At 50.4% G+C, this 16,580-nt stretch overlaps 2 protein-coding genes across 2 annotated transcripts in view; one reads left to right on the top strand and one right to left on the bottom strand.

Moving 5' to 3' along the window:
* Positions 1-2,857: 2,857 nt before the first annotated feature.
* LOC131215865 (mucin-2-like) lies at positions 2,858-4,983 on the bottom strand. Its single transcript, XM_058210262.1, has 2 exons — positions 4,972-4,983; positions 2,858-4,888 (listed from the first exon to the last, which is right to left on the bottom strand). Exons 1-2 carry the CDS (start codon positions 4,981-4,983, stop codon positions 2,858-2,860), a joined length of 2,043 nt encoding a protein of 680 aa, XP_058066245.1.
* Positions 4,984-7,781: 2,798 nt separating this feature from the next.
* LOC131215866 (basic proline-rich protein-like) overlaps positions 7,782-16,580 on the top strand; it is an 11,092-nt gene continuing 2,293 nt past the window's right edge. The window contains exon 1 of the mRNA XM_058210263.1: positions 7,782-7,891. Within this exon, the coding sequence (XP_058066246.1) occupies positions 7,782-7,891 (110 nt within the window). The remainder of the gene's footprint in view (positions 7,892-16,580) is intronic.

Below are 16,580 nucleotides of genomic sequence, written 5' to 3' on the forward strand. Positions count from 1 at the left end.
CTGTCGGACTCGAGCAATGTTCACCCGGCTGACCGGACGGTCAAAATGAAGCGTGAACAACGTTAACCTCCGGCTCACCTGCTGCTGAAGGTCACCAGCGAAGGGCGCCAAAGGTTTTGTTTTAGGGAACAGGCACCACAGGCTTTTGGGTTTTTTTTCTTCAGCTTTTAGTCCTCTGCTTATGATCGTCGTTTCGGGGTTTCATAAAGTGGAGCCCATTAAACCTACGCACCCGTGCACTCATTAAGTACCGGTGGCGGTTCTTCAACATCGACGCAAGATGTCGGCGTTTTTTTTCTTTCGGTTGTAAAGCGTGAGAAACGGACGATAAGAAGGTTAGCTCACACGCGGCACGGTTTTCCGTGTCGTCGGTGGACACGTGGTCATCATCAACGCGCGGTAATGGCCGTCGGCTTTGCGCTAATCGGAAGCCAAAGCTAAAAACGCAGCAGCGCAGCAAAGTGTATGTTGCGTTACCCCGCTGGTGATAACATTGTTCGAGATGGTCCGGTAGGTACTGCTCGAAAAACGCCGGTAAAATGTTGCTTAATTTCATCGGAATCCATTAACGAAACTGGGACGGATCGATACGAAGGACTGAACCGTGCCGTGTTCGGTTGATAGGTTGACCTTCTGAGCGCTCTTTTTTGTAGTAATTTCGTTGAACCGCGTAAGCTACAATCGATGAATGCACCTGAAGGGCCTACTGTGACCCTATTTCTAAGCAGGGTTGAGCAACACAAAATAGAGATCTTTAGCTCCTGAAAACCCCAGTAACCTTAGTAGTCTTAGAAAGAAAATAACCTAACCTATTATTCCAAAAGATTTGAGCCTATAATAGGGGATGGAGCACTTTTGTTGCTGTCAATCTTAACAAAACTGTTTGCACTTCTCATTATGCCATTAGCAGCTTCGTTGCTGTTCGCGGTTTTCCCCACAAAGAACTGTGCTGCGAGCGGTACGAGTACTAGGAACTTAACGGCCACAGAAAACTTCCCAGCAGTCTGCCTGTAAATTTGCATCGAAGTTCCGAAGCCACGTTCGACGCTAATGAGATGTCTTTTTCGCTGATCAGTGAACATGAAACTCTCGGCCGGCTCGAGGATGTCGGTGGCCGCTTTTTTATCGCTTCATGTTTTTGTGGTTATTGCTCACCCTCTCTTTCTCTCTCTCTCTCTCTCTTTTTTTCTCTACGCAGCCCAGCCTACGGACATCGTCGCTGAAGGTCCGGATAAAGATCTGCTTGGGCTAAGTGCGATGGGACCGATAGGCCGGCCAATAATGGGTGCCTTACAGGTTGGACAATTTTGGGCTGGTCAACACTCTCATCCCTTGTGGAGGCGTACCCGTGGGGCCGAGCATAGTGGCGGGATCGTGGCGACCTTCACGGTCGCTTCTGGCCACACGCGACTTTTGGCGAATGTTGGCAAATTCACACACATAGTTTGGGCGCCCAAACACAAAGACTTAATTTGCCGTTGGGACCGTGACGCGGTTAAGGTGGCGTTTTGTGCCTTTCTGCTACTCGCAATCTTGATTTAATAAAAACAAATCGTCGTGTCTGATCGTGAGTACTGGCGTGTGAGCTACTTGATCGTTCAGTACTTTCGTTGCCATTCGCAGGCCATCGTTGACCTCCAGACCCGTAGGTAGTGATCTGCACGCCAATCTGGCTACTTGCGGCTAGCTAGCACGCTAGCGTGCCATTGGTTGATGGACAGTGCTAATAATTATCGATTAATGGCCGTGCCCGGATGTGTTACTATATAAGCCAACACCCGAGGGGATGCATGAAAGGTTATGCAACGAGATTGTATTGGCACAGATCCAATTCGCACAGACTTGTCAGAAGTGTCCTCGACCCGATCGCGATCGCGTGTGCCACGGGAGCTTCCGGCTTGCAGAGTTGAATCCTTGTGCAGAGCTAATCAAGGCCACACAAATATGGTGAATGCTGGATGGCAATGTACACAAGAGCATAAAGCCATTGGTGTCCCTCAATCATTTAAGGTCATTTGTAGCGTCTTTACCCCAATTCGAAACTTAAATAGCCGATGCCGTGAAATATGGAGTCTTTTCATGCAGCATACAAATCCGGCTTACCACAAACACTGCGAACACGCTGAGTTGAACATTCGTGTCCTTCGCCCGATTCGTCACAGTGCCACGGAATTGATCTACCTCAGATTGGAAGATGGTACTCTATCTGTGCATTTCTAATGCAATCCTCCTTCCTCGACCGTCTTCGCTCGGTGCATGCTAACTGGCAACAAATTAGCGACCTGACACCTGATCAGGGCGCAATTATTCAACCCGCAGCTACAGGGCCAGAAATGACCTTTCCGTGCTCTGTAGACCATCCCGAAGCGATCCCAGTGTATTGTTGCAACACAATTGGCGACCACGGGCACGAACTCTAGGATTAAAGTCGTTTCTAGATTTATGGCGAAACGGGTCGTTGGTCAGTATAATTTATGTAGCAGCTCCTGACAAACATACGGTCCTGCCACAGACCGGAACAGGCCTACCGACAAACGAGTTGTTTAATGTCTATTGCTTATCCGACTGATGATCGTGCTGCCGTCAAATTGCAGCCATAAGCAGGAAACTAGAAGCTTTACGAGGCATGGTTTGAGATCGGTTTTATTACCTTCATCATCATCAAAGAGAGCTAGAACTTTTTGGCAGTCAGTTTGTCATTGCTTCCCCCAGCGAGCCCTCCATTGGCGCGACGACCGAGTAAAATGGCGGAACGGAGTTCGGAGTATCATTGTCCGACTGTGCGCACGCACAGTGGAACCACCATTCGTTTATTTACATACCGATCTTACAGCGTAAGAGGGACGTCTCGGTTACTCTAGAATATTACCGCCTTTTCGCCATCTTTGTAGTAGAATCCGTGCTCGTCCGGCCGCTGTGGCCGCTGGAAGTTGCCACCTTGAGCGCCCTGTCCGAAGCCTGGCGACTTCTGGGAACCACCGGCACCGGCTGACTGCCGCTGCGGGGCAGGCGACTGGGGTCTGGCAGCGGGTGTTGCGCGGGACGGAGCAGCAGTAGCCTGCGCACGCGTCGGTTGCGGCTTAGGCGCTGCGGTTTGGCGTGTTGGCGCAGGACGTGGTGCCACGGTCTGCTGCCGTTGCGGTTGCGGTGTCGGTGCTGGGCGCGCAGGTTGGGCTGACTGGGCATTCGCGGACGATTGACCAAATCCGTCATCGCCCTGGAAGCGAGAGAAGGGCCCTGCGGTGCTGCTCGGCAGTATGCTCACCGCCGACTGCGGCCGGTATCCACCGTAGCTGGGCGTGTTGATCGGCCTCTGGGTTTGTTGCTGACCATAGCCATCATAACCGAACTGCTGTCCGAACTGCTGCCCGGTCTGCTGCCCGATTATCTGCCCTAATACTTGCTGACCCTGGTCGCAGTAGGGCGGAATTCCTCCATTCGGGCACTCCGGTTCACCGATGTAGGTGATTTGGGTCGGCGGACTGACCTCGATCGCTGGTTGAACCTCGATCACGTACTGAGGTCCGTTGTTTATGGTGCAACCAGGCCCATTGCCTCCGTTTGTACAGCAATGTGGGCCAATACCGCCTTCTGGGCAGCCAAGGTATACGAGCTGCGTTGGTCCTGCTGGATGGGTTGGCGGTGGACGTGGCCTGGTAGTAGTTGGCGGAGGTCTAGGACGAGTAGTAGTTGGCGGTGGACGTGGCCTGGTAGTTGTTGGCGGCGGTCTAGGACGAGTAGTAGTTGGCGGTGGTCTTGGACGAGTAGTAGTTGGTGGAGGCTTAGGACGAGTAGTTGTTGGTGGTGGTCTAGGACGAGTAGTAGTTGGTGGAGGCTTAGGACGAGTAGTTGTTGGTGGTGGTCTAGGACGAGTAGTTGTTGGTGGTGGTCTAGGACGAGTAGTTGTTGGTGGTGGTCTAGGACGAGTAGTAGTTGGTGGAGGCTTGGGACGAGTAGTAGTTGGCGGTGGTCTTGGACGAGTAGTAGTTGGTGGAGGCTTAGGACGAGTAGTAGTTGGTGGCGGTCTAGGACGAGTAGTAGTTGGTGGAGGCTTAGGACGAGTAGTTGTTGGTGGTGGTCTAGGACGAGTAGTAGTTGGTGGAGGCTTAGGACGAGTAGTTGTTGGTGGTGGTCTAGGACGAGTAGTAGTTGGTGGAGGCTTAGGACGAGTAGTTGTTGGTGGTGGTCTAGGACGAGTAGTAGTTGGTGGAGGCTTAGGACGAGTAGTAGTTGGCGGTGGACGTGGCCTGGTAGTTGTTGGCGGCGGTCTAGGACGAGTAGTAGTTGGTGGAGGCTTGGGACGAGTAGTAGTTGGCGGCGGTCTAGGACGAGTAGTAGTTGGCGGCGGCGGAGGTGGTCGCGTCGGTGGTGGTTGTGGTGGAGCATGAATTACTGGAGGCGCCGGGAAGGTACAGTCAGGACGATTCGCTCCATTCGTACAGCAGTAAGGTCCTGCGCCACCGTTCGTGCAGGCCCCGAAGACGAACGTTTGAACCTGGACGACAGGGTTGCCTACAGGATGTATAGGGTGCACAAATGCCGGTGGGTGCGGCACTTCCGGTAGTGCGGGGATTGTCACATGTCCGCATTGGGGCCCGTGACCCCCGTTACCACACGGTGGCAGATATCCGTGGTCGGGTTGCGTTTGCTGGCAGTGCGGCCCATGGCCTGCGAGGCACAGTGGATCCTTTGGCCGATCGTAGTGGTAACCATCGGCATCGCTGCGTGTTGATCCTTGATGGCCAAAGTTTGTCGACGTTGCTTCTTGTTGTAGCAATGTTTTCAGCAAGCTCTCCTTGTTTACGGACGTAATCAGAAAGGTTTCGTCGGGACCTGGTTGCCCCCAGGTCGCACCGACCAGTGCTCCGAGGAAGAACAGGAAAACAATCTGCAGAGCGATTAGGGTGGAACAGAGGACACAATTGTTTTGAGCGCTTCGATTCTCAGCTGGAAGCGTGGGTAACTGCGTACCTTGCTTTCCATCCTCATCCGAACACGATCGCCAGGTACTGCTAAATCCTTGTTGGCTCCCACTGCCAGGTGTCCTTAGGGAAAGCGACAAACCATAAACAAACTAAGCTGCTCCTTGAGGCACTGTATAACTAAGACTGAGTTCAGAGTATTCGGAGTGTGGACATATTTATACGCGCCCGCATTCGGCCCATTGCCTGGGGACCTGTTTTACTGACCGAAGATGCGTCCGAATATCGCGCCGATAGTGGACCGAATTCTTGCCCAAACACTTTCTGCTCGGATCACCGCTAATTTGAATATGGAGGCTGGTAGTCTCCTTTTTTTGCGAGTTTCGTCTCACATCTTGGCCTGGGGTTAGCTAGTGCCGCTCTTTTTCCATCGCATGCCTAACCCGACACAGTTGAGGATCGTCCACTCTATCGCCGCAACACACGGTTGACCTTCGGCAGGAAGACCGGCTGTTGGCTGGCAAAGAAATTTGGCACCACCACTGACCGGTCGGTTGCAACGGCCGCACGGTCAGAGTATCAACCTCCTACCAAGCGAGCGGTCCAAAGCTGAAGGAAAACCTTAGAGAAAGAGTGAGAGAGAATGACGAGAGATAGAGAGAGAGAGAGAGAGCGAGAAAGAAACGCAGATGTTTCGCGCAGATGACCGCAACGGAAAGTGAAACTGGTTCTGGTTCTCCGAGGTGGTAGTTGATAAAATTCGCCGATGGATGACTTTTTGGACATTATGCATCGAACTGGTTCTGCTGTAGGAAGTGGCTCGGCTAGAGAAATGATGCTAACCTTTCCGTTCGCACGCTGTTTTTTGAATTGGTTTGAAGATAACACTGGGCAGACTTTAAGGTGGATAGTTCACGAACTTGCTGGAACGCTCCGAACGCTGGCGTCTGTAGGTTGACGAATTCAGTAAACGATGGCATCGGGGGGATTGATGTTTTCGAAATTCACATTCATCCAAATGGCGGGCTGATTTTGAAGATTTTGCCAAAAGTCAAGGATACCCAGCGACGGCCGAACGACGGTCTATCTAGAAAGCAGTGCCTGAGGAATCGTTAGGAATTGCCAAAGTGAAATGCGAACGTGTAAGTCACCAAGCATGTTGGATAGTTTCAACTCCCGCAGCCGATTTAAAATCTAAGCGGATCCTTCTGCTACTCGAGGACCAAGTCAGGACCTATTTCAATCTGAAGCCCACGCAAAGCAGAGCAGCTCCTCAGCATGCGCAGCTTGCCAAACCTGTTGAATGAGTTCGGCGTTCTAACGAAATTAGGAAGAGGTTAGGCTGGCTGACCTTCTGATATTTGGCCCCCGCCGCAAACCTGCGATCGGCCAAAAAACACGTCCATTCTCTAAAGGAAGCGCACAAAAGTTCGATCATTTTGCATATTCTAGAAATATTTGACAGTGGAGTTCCGGCCCCGTTTTACAGTCTTCGCAAGTCGACCTGAATTTAGATTAAGAACTTGTCGGCATGTTGATGAACGTTCGTTTTCGTATCAACGCGCCAAAAATGTCTTCCGCCTTTGTCGATTAGCAGTCGATTAGAACCGGATTCACTGTTCCTGGAAGCGTGCTTGGCGATCCCAAATAAACGGACTCTATCTTTGACCTGCCGAAGATAGGCACCAAGTAGGGCTGAAAATAAATTTAGTCTAGCGTGGCTAGTCTGAACATTGGGCTTTCCCGGCTGGCATGCCTGGCCGACCTTTGGCATTCATTCGAATCGGTATTGGAATCGCTTGTTGGTGGCGAAATAAATACCGTTTATCTAAACTAAAGATATGATCCCAGCCGGACCCCTTCAGAATGGGTCTGTTCTTTTATTTCCTTTTTCAATGGTGTTACTTTCTTTAGTTGCACAATTGCTGCAGATCAAATGCTGCTTTTTTCACGATCCACCACGAGATTGATATCAAAATCGTTTCTCGTTCTGCTAACTTGTTTTGTTTCTCTTTCCCACGCCAACCCATACCAGGAGGCAACCCAAGTGACGGGTTTTTTGTGCCACAACCAATAGTAAATATCAGCCGGGGGGGTATTTAAACAGAGCCAGTCAGCTGCCAAACATCACAGAGAAAGGATGTCCGTAGTGTAGAGATTTGGTCGCACGGTAGGCCGAAAGTGAAAACGGAGACGGGTTTTCTTCTGTCGACGGACAGGTTTGGTGCTTGCATTAGCAGTACTTCTTGGCACTGTGCGAAATCCTGCATCTCTGCACGCATTTGTTTTGCCAACAACCCACTTTGTTCTTCGGCGGAAGCAGAACACATCACGAACATATGCACAAAGTGTTTGAGCACCTAGTTTTTAATCTCTCTATTCTTGTGCATTTGATCCGTGTTTGTTGTTGCCTTTTTATCTCTCACGACATCAATAACACCAAACAACCGTTTGATGATATAAAGACATTTACCGATGGGGCCATTAATCTTGGGCAGGGTAAAAGTCGAAAGAGGCGAAAAATTGAGTAACCGAACATCGTCGGCCAAAACTAACTGCCAGATAGCTCAGTGTGGCTCATGGAGCAAAATGATGCAAACTGCAAATTATGCAAAACACCACACAAACAAATCACATAACTGTTTCGCAACAAAAGGACAAATATCTAAACACAATACCGGTTGGAAAGCTTGCAGTTGAAACTCACAATGAATGCAAACCGTCTGTCTATGGATTGATCCTGGTTGTATGCGATCATATGATTAACAGGATTGAATCGTGGCACATCTCCTGGACTCGATTGGCTGGTCTGCTACTGAGAGGCCCTACCTAGGAAGACACTTTCCGCCACATCAACACATGTTAATCGGACTCATCGTCCATCACGCGCAGAGGCTGCCAACGGACGACCTAGCCGTTAGCTGTGCCCTGTGCCAGAGCTCCACTTATCCGCTCACAGCGATCCTTGCGTGAGCCCCCACTGATTGACATCGGAGACCTTGATTGGAAAGCCTTCCGACCACTGGGACGTCACTGGGATGGGATGTCATCGCCCCATCTGCCCGATCCGCCACGTGCCACGGGAAAGGTTGTGGTCACGCGAGCTTGCACCACATCGTAGACCTTGAAAGAGCGCGCGAAAGTGAAGATAAGAAAATCAAAATTGGTAGCCAAATGTCCCAAAAAAGAGAAAGAGAGAGAAATGTTTCGATGTTACCAAAAAAACCTGAGCATAAACAAATCCGAAACCCCATCGCTGCGTTGACCTTGCGCCAGAAATCTTGGTAAGCGGCCGTAACGTGGTGCATTAATGCAGCGGCGCAAAAAATCAAGCCTCCTGTGGTCAAGTCCGCCGCCCGTCGCGATGCTGAAGAGATGCGGTCGCATTTCATTTGCATTGCTGATAGGTTGCGGCGAGATGAGGTGAATTTCACCATCACATCCCGATCACAGAAACCGTTTTAAACGGAGGCCCCTTGCCGAGGCCATGATGGTTGTGAATTTTCATTCTTCCATTCTCAAAATACGACTGAGTTTTCAGGTAATCCACATCAAACCTTGCTGTCCTCCCCATGGGCACATTAAGAACCATTCTGAATCTCCCGTTTTGAGTTCAAAACACCTGGGCCACTCGTCGGCCAACAAGTAACCTGATCCATCCAACTCTCCCATTCGAATCGCAATCGAAAGCCATCGAACACGATATTAACGTGACTAATGCCTGATGCCGAAGTCAGCTACGGCCGTACATAATCGTGCATCACTTGGAGCTGATCGGTCGAAACCCGGCGGACCGGCGGCAAGCTTCTGATGCGGCTTCATCGTGTTAAGGCATCGATTTTTTTTTCTGTGTTCCGTTTCGGTTTATTGCACCAAAATCAACATATCGCTCGTTCTGATCGATAATTTTGGAGGACAAACGACACGCGAATAACGCGGTCGTTGCAAAACTCTCGCCAAAATCTTCAAACCATTTCGCACGGATTTTACCCAAAAGTGGTGGCGTCGCGCTTGTCTTAATTTGTTTCGTCCACTTTCATCAGAGATTCCGATCTGTCGCAATGGGGTGCCGATGGCACCGACACCCACACGAAGCAAAACAAGAGCAGCTACAGTTCGAGCCTAATTCGGCACCGCTCAGAAAGATCTATCGATCGGATTTCCATATCGTGGTTGTTGTGGGCCGAGTATTGTGAGAAAATGTTGCAACATGTGTACCAAACATAGCACAAGGATGACATGTTTTCCAACGACCCTTTCTCAACCGTTTGATCTATGTCCCTTATTACGGGGTTGCAATGTCAAGGACCCCTCTACTTAGTGTAAAATTAGCTCAATCAATAAAGTGCAAAATTAAGCGACTAATCGCATCAAATCATTCGCCCGGTGCTCATTGTGTTCGAAAGTGCAACCCCAATAAAAGGTGCTAATCGGACACAGATTGTCTAGGCCTAGGTCCCCAAACAGCAACAGCAACGAAAGTTTGCATCCCCGAATTTTGCGGCACGTCCAGTTTGAAACTGTGACACCCGAGCTGATTGGCAGCCTTTTGCGATAAGCCGATTACAGTCAACCGACTGCCGGCCACTTAAAATTCATCTCTATCTAGCGCGCATCATCCGCCGTTGCCAGGAGGTTCAAGGCGGGCGTGGCCGCCGCCCGCCACCGCTGCCGCAACCTTCACGGATCGGATCGGATCGGTCAATAAATTAGGCAAACGGCAATCGATTATTTGGTCGAAGTCAAACCAAATGCCACCACCGGCTTGTGCCGTAATCGTACGTAAAATATGGCGCTCCGTCTCCGTGCGGTGTCCCCGGGTGGTCCTGGTTTGCAATTAGCTGGCCGGACACTGGAGACACATTCGAACGACCCCTTGGGCTGGGTGCAAGATTGTCAAGTGCACAGACGGCGATGCTATCAGGTACCCGGGCCTTCGCGATCGAGGCGATCGGACCTGCGACTGTTCTCCGCGACGCATCGCTACTTGACCCTCGAAGGCTCCCGCAAGTACTGAGCCCGTCCGTCCGACAATTCCGAAGATGAGCGCTGAGTAGCTGAGCCGGAGATGAGATGATGCACGACACACTCCGCTGACGTTGATGCCGCCGGTAGCCGCCGGTGACCTTTTTCTCCAGCACCAGCAGCATAATCAACACCAACGGGAGGGACCGACAAGACCTGGACATCCCGTACTCATCCGGTGGGTGGAGAAGTGGGGGGAGGGCTTGGGAGGTTCACACCATTAGAGGTTGCCGCTCTCGCTCTCGTTGATCACTTTCGCTCTCGGCTCTCGCGTATACTAGGAGGCTCTCCAGCAACCAGCCATTGTCTGGTCCCCACTACTCCGCGTTCGGGGCGCGTTCGCCGCATCCCTTCGGCGAACTGGCCCCCGGATGGTAGGGGTGGGACCGACGTCTACTAAGCCGACAGCGCCGCACGCACCGTCTCGCAGCATCGCAAGGTGCACTTGCGCGCATACTAATGCTCGCCGCGTGCGAGAGCATCTGCGCCCCGCGAAGGATGGGCCGGCCGGCGGGGCAGAGGGATGTTCCGGACCCAGACGATGACGATGATGGAGTGAGTTGCACCACCCAAATCCGAGTCCCAAGATATAAATAAACCGTGCGGTACCGAGACGGTCGTTCAGTCGTGTAAACCTTCGCCGGGTGTTAGTTTTTCGGTCGGCCTGCCGTCGAGAGACGGCCATTGGACCGAGTGGACCCGACGCAAGCGAGCGAGCTTTCGATCGAGTGGACGGGACGACGAGTGACGATTAGTTTAAGGATCGGAAGGATTCAGAGACACGTGAAGGGGACACTGAGACGCACCAAGTGAACCGGGCCGCCCCAGGCCTTAATGGAGGCCTAGTGAAGAGGGTTTTAGAATTGCGGGTGAATAGTGACATATTTGAATCGAACAAGTGAACGAACGATCGTCAAGATGGTGAGCGTTTGTATACTTTTGCTTACAATCTAATCTGCCCGTTACTTGGCGAATCGAATGAAACGGAAATTCGGTGGCAGCCGCGCCAGTCAATATCCTTGCAGCGTGTGCGTTCTAACCATCTTCCGTGCGGAACGGTGTCAGTGTGTGGATGTGTGAGAGACTGAGTTTTTGTGGTGATCCCTCAACACTTGTCGATGTCGCCAATCGTGACCAGACCACTCAAGAAGGTCCCAGGCCCCACCTGTTTTCATATTGTCATTCTTATAGGCGGCATTAATAATTGGAAAAAAATCCTGCGTCACAACAAGACATGGAAACAGACGGGCTCCTGCTCCTGCTGCCGCAGGTTTACATTGTTGCCAGTGTTGGCGCAAAAATGGACGCTTCGCAAAGCACGTCGTGAGAGTTCCGCTCGTTTCGTGGCCCCCGTGGCGCTCGGGCCGGTATATTACGTCTATAATGGGACAGGCACACACAAAAAAAAACGTGTCCACGTCTGCGAAAAGAGTCAACGCCGTGTCACGAAATTCCCCCGGCTGCTGACCCTTTGTCAGCGCAAGATGTCATCCTGTGGTGCGACAGAGAGAGAGAGAGAGGACAAAAAGTTATTCACATTGCCATTTTCACCACGGTCCACGGTCCAATTTGCCTCCATTCTGGGCGCGGACCTTGCGGACCTTGCGGACCTCAGTCGCGCCGTTCTCGTGTGCCCTTTGGCTGATTGAACGACGCAAGATCAAGATGATCGGCATGGGAACTGTCATCTGGCGCTAATGAAAGCGTGCTTCAAAAAAACCTCCTTCCCAACCTTCGGCGCCAAAGTCCAAGAGGATCATTAGCTTTTTCGTGCTGCGTTTCGCTGTCGATCCTCGGCGCCCTCCGTTCCGTCGATCGCTGAACCGCCGAGTTATGCAATTCGCAACGCCCTCAACGTGCGCCCCAATCGAACGCGGCCATCGGGCGATGCATTTCGTTAGGCCGATTTTCTCCCGCGCCTTGGAAGGGTCTTCTTTCGGTTATTTTTTTTTTTCGGGCCGATTGCCTCCAGACTTAATCGTTACTCACTGGTGGTGAATATTTTATGCCCCAAACGTGGCCCAAAAAACAAATTGCACAACAGAACACCGGGAATGCCACGGTACTGCCCGGCCCAGTTGACCCCTGGTGGTGCTGACATTTCAATCAGCGGGCGAAAGTTCGTGCCAAGGTTCGTGGGATCACTCCCGGCTCCCCGGAGCACCGGTAATTTGCAGATGATTTTAGCATTTCAACCGAACCGAACCGGCGTAGGTTTCTACTTTTGACTCATTAAACGCACCCCACAGCCACAGCCCCAGCGGGAGAAAAGGTCGGGCGCAGGGCAAAGGATTACGACTGCGCCAGCACGGTAAGCGATCGGTTCCGAAAGGATGGTCGATTTAATGGGCGCTCCGTCGTGTGTTTGCGTACGGTTGCGACACACCAGACGGATATGTAGAACTATGATGTCATAATGACAAGTTTTGTGCCTCGCACGCCAACGGGCGCCATGATGGATGGGCGATGCTGGAGGTAATTTGAGCCAGCCCGGTGATTTATGCGTTGTGTTTTCAACGCGTCGCTTGTTGTTGACTGTTTTTTCGGGATAAAATACACGTTTGCTGTTTAAATTCTTTTTTTTTGTGTCGCTCACTAACGACGCAACTTTGCAACGCACGTACCCCGTGCGGTGCTATTTTAAGAATGGATCCTAAAAATATCCGGATGCTTGCGTTGGTTCGTTAAAAATCCGCAAACAGATTGCGCTCTGAGACGGTGATTGAATAGAAGCTGTGGTCTTATGCGGAACACCTTTTTCTCACGAGTCGATGCATTTCGATCCGTTATCGATCATATGATCAATTAGAAACGAACCGTCGTGACCGAAATATTTCTAGCGATATGATAATTTGGATGAATACTGAACGCGATGCTAATTGATGTAAAGAAATCGTGTTGAGGAATCTGCTCATAAGCTACCCATTAGCAGGGTGGCATAACGAATCTAACGGAGTTTCGTTCAAAACTCGTAGAATAGTTCGCTTAAAGAACAAGATAATACTGGCCAGTCTTACCTCGTCACACCAGCACAGGAGCTTGCCGTTCACGTCACGCACAGGAGGCAGCAACCTTCAATGGCTAAAATAATAACATTTATTAGAGTGTTGGGGCGCATCACTTTAAATCACTTACCTTTCAGCGGGCAGCAAATCATTCTGCACGGCTCCCTTAACACTCAGGGCGCACTTTGCAGTAATGGCCACCGTGTGCTGAAGTGCGAACGGCTCCACAACTTGCCCACCATTCGGCTTCGACTTCTAGTGGGCGTTCGGAAGACCCACTTCACCGGGCAGTTATCCTCCGGCGGCCCGGCCCGACACATTCTTAGTAGGCTGTGGCTGTGGCCATTAATGCACCACCGGTGCAGCCTCGACACCGTGCAACTCACAATGGTCTTCCGAGGCCCGGGGCACACCATCGCCAATAACCATAAACGGCGCTGTTGGTGGTGATTAATGATGCGCGGAAAAGTTCATTTCGATTTCGAGCTTACCAAACCGCCCGCGAAAAGTCGCGAAACCGATGCTTCGGCATCGCATTGATTGTCACCCGGGACGTGTCGCAACGCCAACGGCAGCCCAATGCAGTACTTTGGTGTTCAACTTTATCCCCGCCCGTGGCCGGGCAACATAAAAAAATGGGATTAATACTTACCACCCGCCAGCGATTGGCAGATCGGTATACTTTTCCAGAATACTCGCTGTTCGTCCAGCGAGCGGCAAACTAATGCCCACGACCACCTGACAGCCCTTTTTGCCAGTCGTGGCCGTCTTTGTCGTTTTCGATGGTGATGCAAGCGCTAGTCGATAATTGAAAATGTTAACCTATTTATGAGCACAGCTTGCTTGGATACCCGCCGGTTGGAGATGGGAATGATCTCTCGATAGTGCCACCCGGCCACTGGGCTAGCACTGGAAAGCTGGAAGTGGCACTTTCGATTTTCGTTGCGCCGTGACTCGTGAATCATCCCTGATGTCCCGATGATGCAACCCGATCATGGGAACACTGGAACACTCGTTCAATTGGTGCACAGGCAGCGTTAGAAGCTCAACTCGCAGAACAGGACTAACTGGTTCTACGATTACATTGAGCAATGTGAAATGCACTCTCAATGTATTGTCAAAACATCCTGTTTCTTGCTGTAATTGATGTAATATCAGTGCTCATCGCATCGGTCTCGGTTAAAGAGCAACAAGACGGCTGACCGCCGACACGTCCATATACTGTCTTTGGTATCTAATTTGATATGGAAACCCCAATCCAATAGGGAAACGGGCCACGTCAGGGCACATCGAAAACTAGCTTTGGATTGCTTCATCTTCTGTCTGTCTACCGAAGTTCAAACTACTGAGGACAACAATAAATAAGTCAAAAATGACTAACACTGAGACACGGGACCCTTCCAAAATAACCGCCCCATTCATCATTAGCTTATCGGACCGGTAGATGGCATTTTCTTGCCGGCGTGAAATTTCATTGAAAATATATACCAAACAGTTTGGTGAAGCACGGGTCCCGCTGGCGAGGGAACAAACGTTTGTATGAGACAATCTCATATTTGCCTGTTTCAAGGTTGAATCATAAATGCAAATATGGATTACGAAAGCATAAATTCGGCCGGTTCGGCGAGCGATCAAAACCGGTGCGACCGATCAGCCGAACACGCTGCCGACGACATGTGCACCGTTGGACTTTATCCTCAATTTTTTCTTTTCTTGTGAAAGAGTCACAAAAATAAAAATATGCATTTATTCATGCAAACACTAACGGGTGCCGAAAGGGGCCAAACCGATAGGATGAAGCGCAAGGTCAGCCGAACGTTTCACCATGGACCGACGTGCGTTCGACCTTCGCTTCGTTTAGGCAACGGACGGCTCGGGAAGGCCAAGTTATTTTTGGTCATTGATTTTGGCGCTTGAACATCGTGGTAATTGGCCGCGTGTTAAGCGGTGTAAAAGCTGTGCCCCACCAACGGTGTCTTCCGTCGATGCTGTTCCAACAACAGTGGCGATGAGCTACGAGACTGCTTTGGAGACATCTTCGCCCATGTCACCTTTAACATTTCGCCGATAAAGTTATATCATGGGGCGACGATAAACCGCAACAACAAAGGAACGTGCAAAGTGTTCGCCTGGAACAACTGCATCCAACTGGCACTCGCGCCATGTCAGTTGGCGCCACCAGTCCCCAGTCGAGGGAAACAGCTGAACGCGGGGCACATTTGCAACACTTTTATTTTTAAACACTTCACACCCATACACGTATGGTCAGAGATTGTGACACACGGGGCTTTGGCGACGGGAAACATGGAAGCACGTCACGAACAGCAAGTAAACGCAAGAATCTTGCTGCTTGCACAAACGAAAGAATTCATCGAAAGGGAAGAGACGAACCCGGATCTGAATGTTGGACATTGCCAGCAACATTTATATGCCTAATCGGAACTTTATTGCAGTTTGTCTCGTTTTTTATTGGCTCCGAAAGCAGTGTTATCTTTTTTAAGCTGTTTTATGTGTTTCAGTTTGAAGATTTACGTCAAACTTTATACAAAAAAAACATGTTCAATAAAGCAAGAAATGGTCTTGAATAAATTCCATGCTGTTCTGGTGTGCTGGCCAGTTCAAATACAGGAACGGTCGATTATTTTGTAATCACAGCCCAAAAGCTGAAGCTATAAAAGGTGCTACCAAAGCTAGTAAAGTCATAAATTTTATGAGCACACGAAAGCTTCGGACACCTCCGAAAGCACCCATCTATCATACAGTGCATCGGAGACCTTCAAGTGTCAGGGGTCTCATAAGTCCACTGACCAAATCGCCCGAAAAGGGCGCTGAACGCATATTAATTGTCCTTTTTCCCCGTGGACCAAGAATATCTTCTGCAACAATCGTCTCCTTGGCGCAGACCCCCACGGGTGGCCAGAGGTGAAACAAAATACGCATGCCAATCCCTGCACCATCCCTGGCTTGACCGACGAAAGTAAAAGTTTCCAAGCGCAAGACCCACGCATGCGCGAGTCCGATCGCGGGAAGTAGGTCGCAAGATGAGAACCAATTTTGGGTGTAGCTAATGTTTTTTTTTGTTTCTTCGCAAGATGATTAAGTGTTCGAATTGTTCGCTCTTGGGGCCATGGTATGCGTTGCCTAGGGCGATCGATGTGATGGACATCCACACCTACTGAGGTTCATTATCTTCAAGGCTGAACTGATGTCTTTTTTCAGTGGCTGGTTAGAGGTGTCGATGCCACTCGATACTTAGCAATATTTTATTTTATTGTGGAACAAAAACTAATCATCCAGATGAGTATCCAGATCTCTCTTTGGCCTTTTTCTAATATGGACTTACGATCCATACCATACTCAATTCAAGAAGATCAGCAGAATTGCACTCCACGTCGACCTTTCGCAATGCCGTCGTGGTTTGCTTAATAATCTCGCACATCTCGCATATTGTTCTGCATTGCCAATAAATTCATCATCAACATCGTTCGCCATTGTCGGCCGTGTGTAGAACACGCAATCTCTGGGAATTCGTAGCGCCTTAGCAACCACACTTTGTAGCGATGGTCGCCGGGCGTCCGAGGCGTATAAATTAGATATATTAAAGAATGCGTAGGTTGAGCTTCGGCTG

The sequence above is a fragment of the Anopheles bellator genome, chromosome 1 (genome assembly GCF_943735745.2).
Source record: "Anopheles bellator chromosome 1, idAnoBellAS_SP24_06.2, whole genome shotgun sequence".
Taxonomy (NCBI): Eukaryota; Metazoa; Arthropoda; class Insecta; order Diptera; family Culicidae; genus Anopheles; species Anopheles bellator.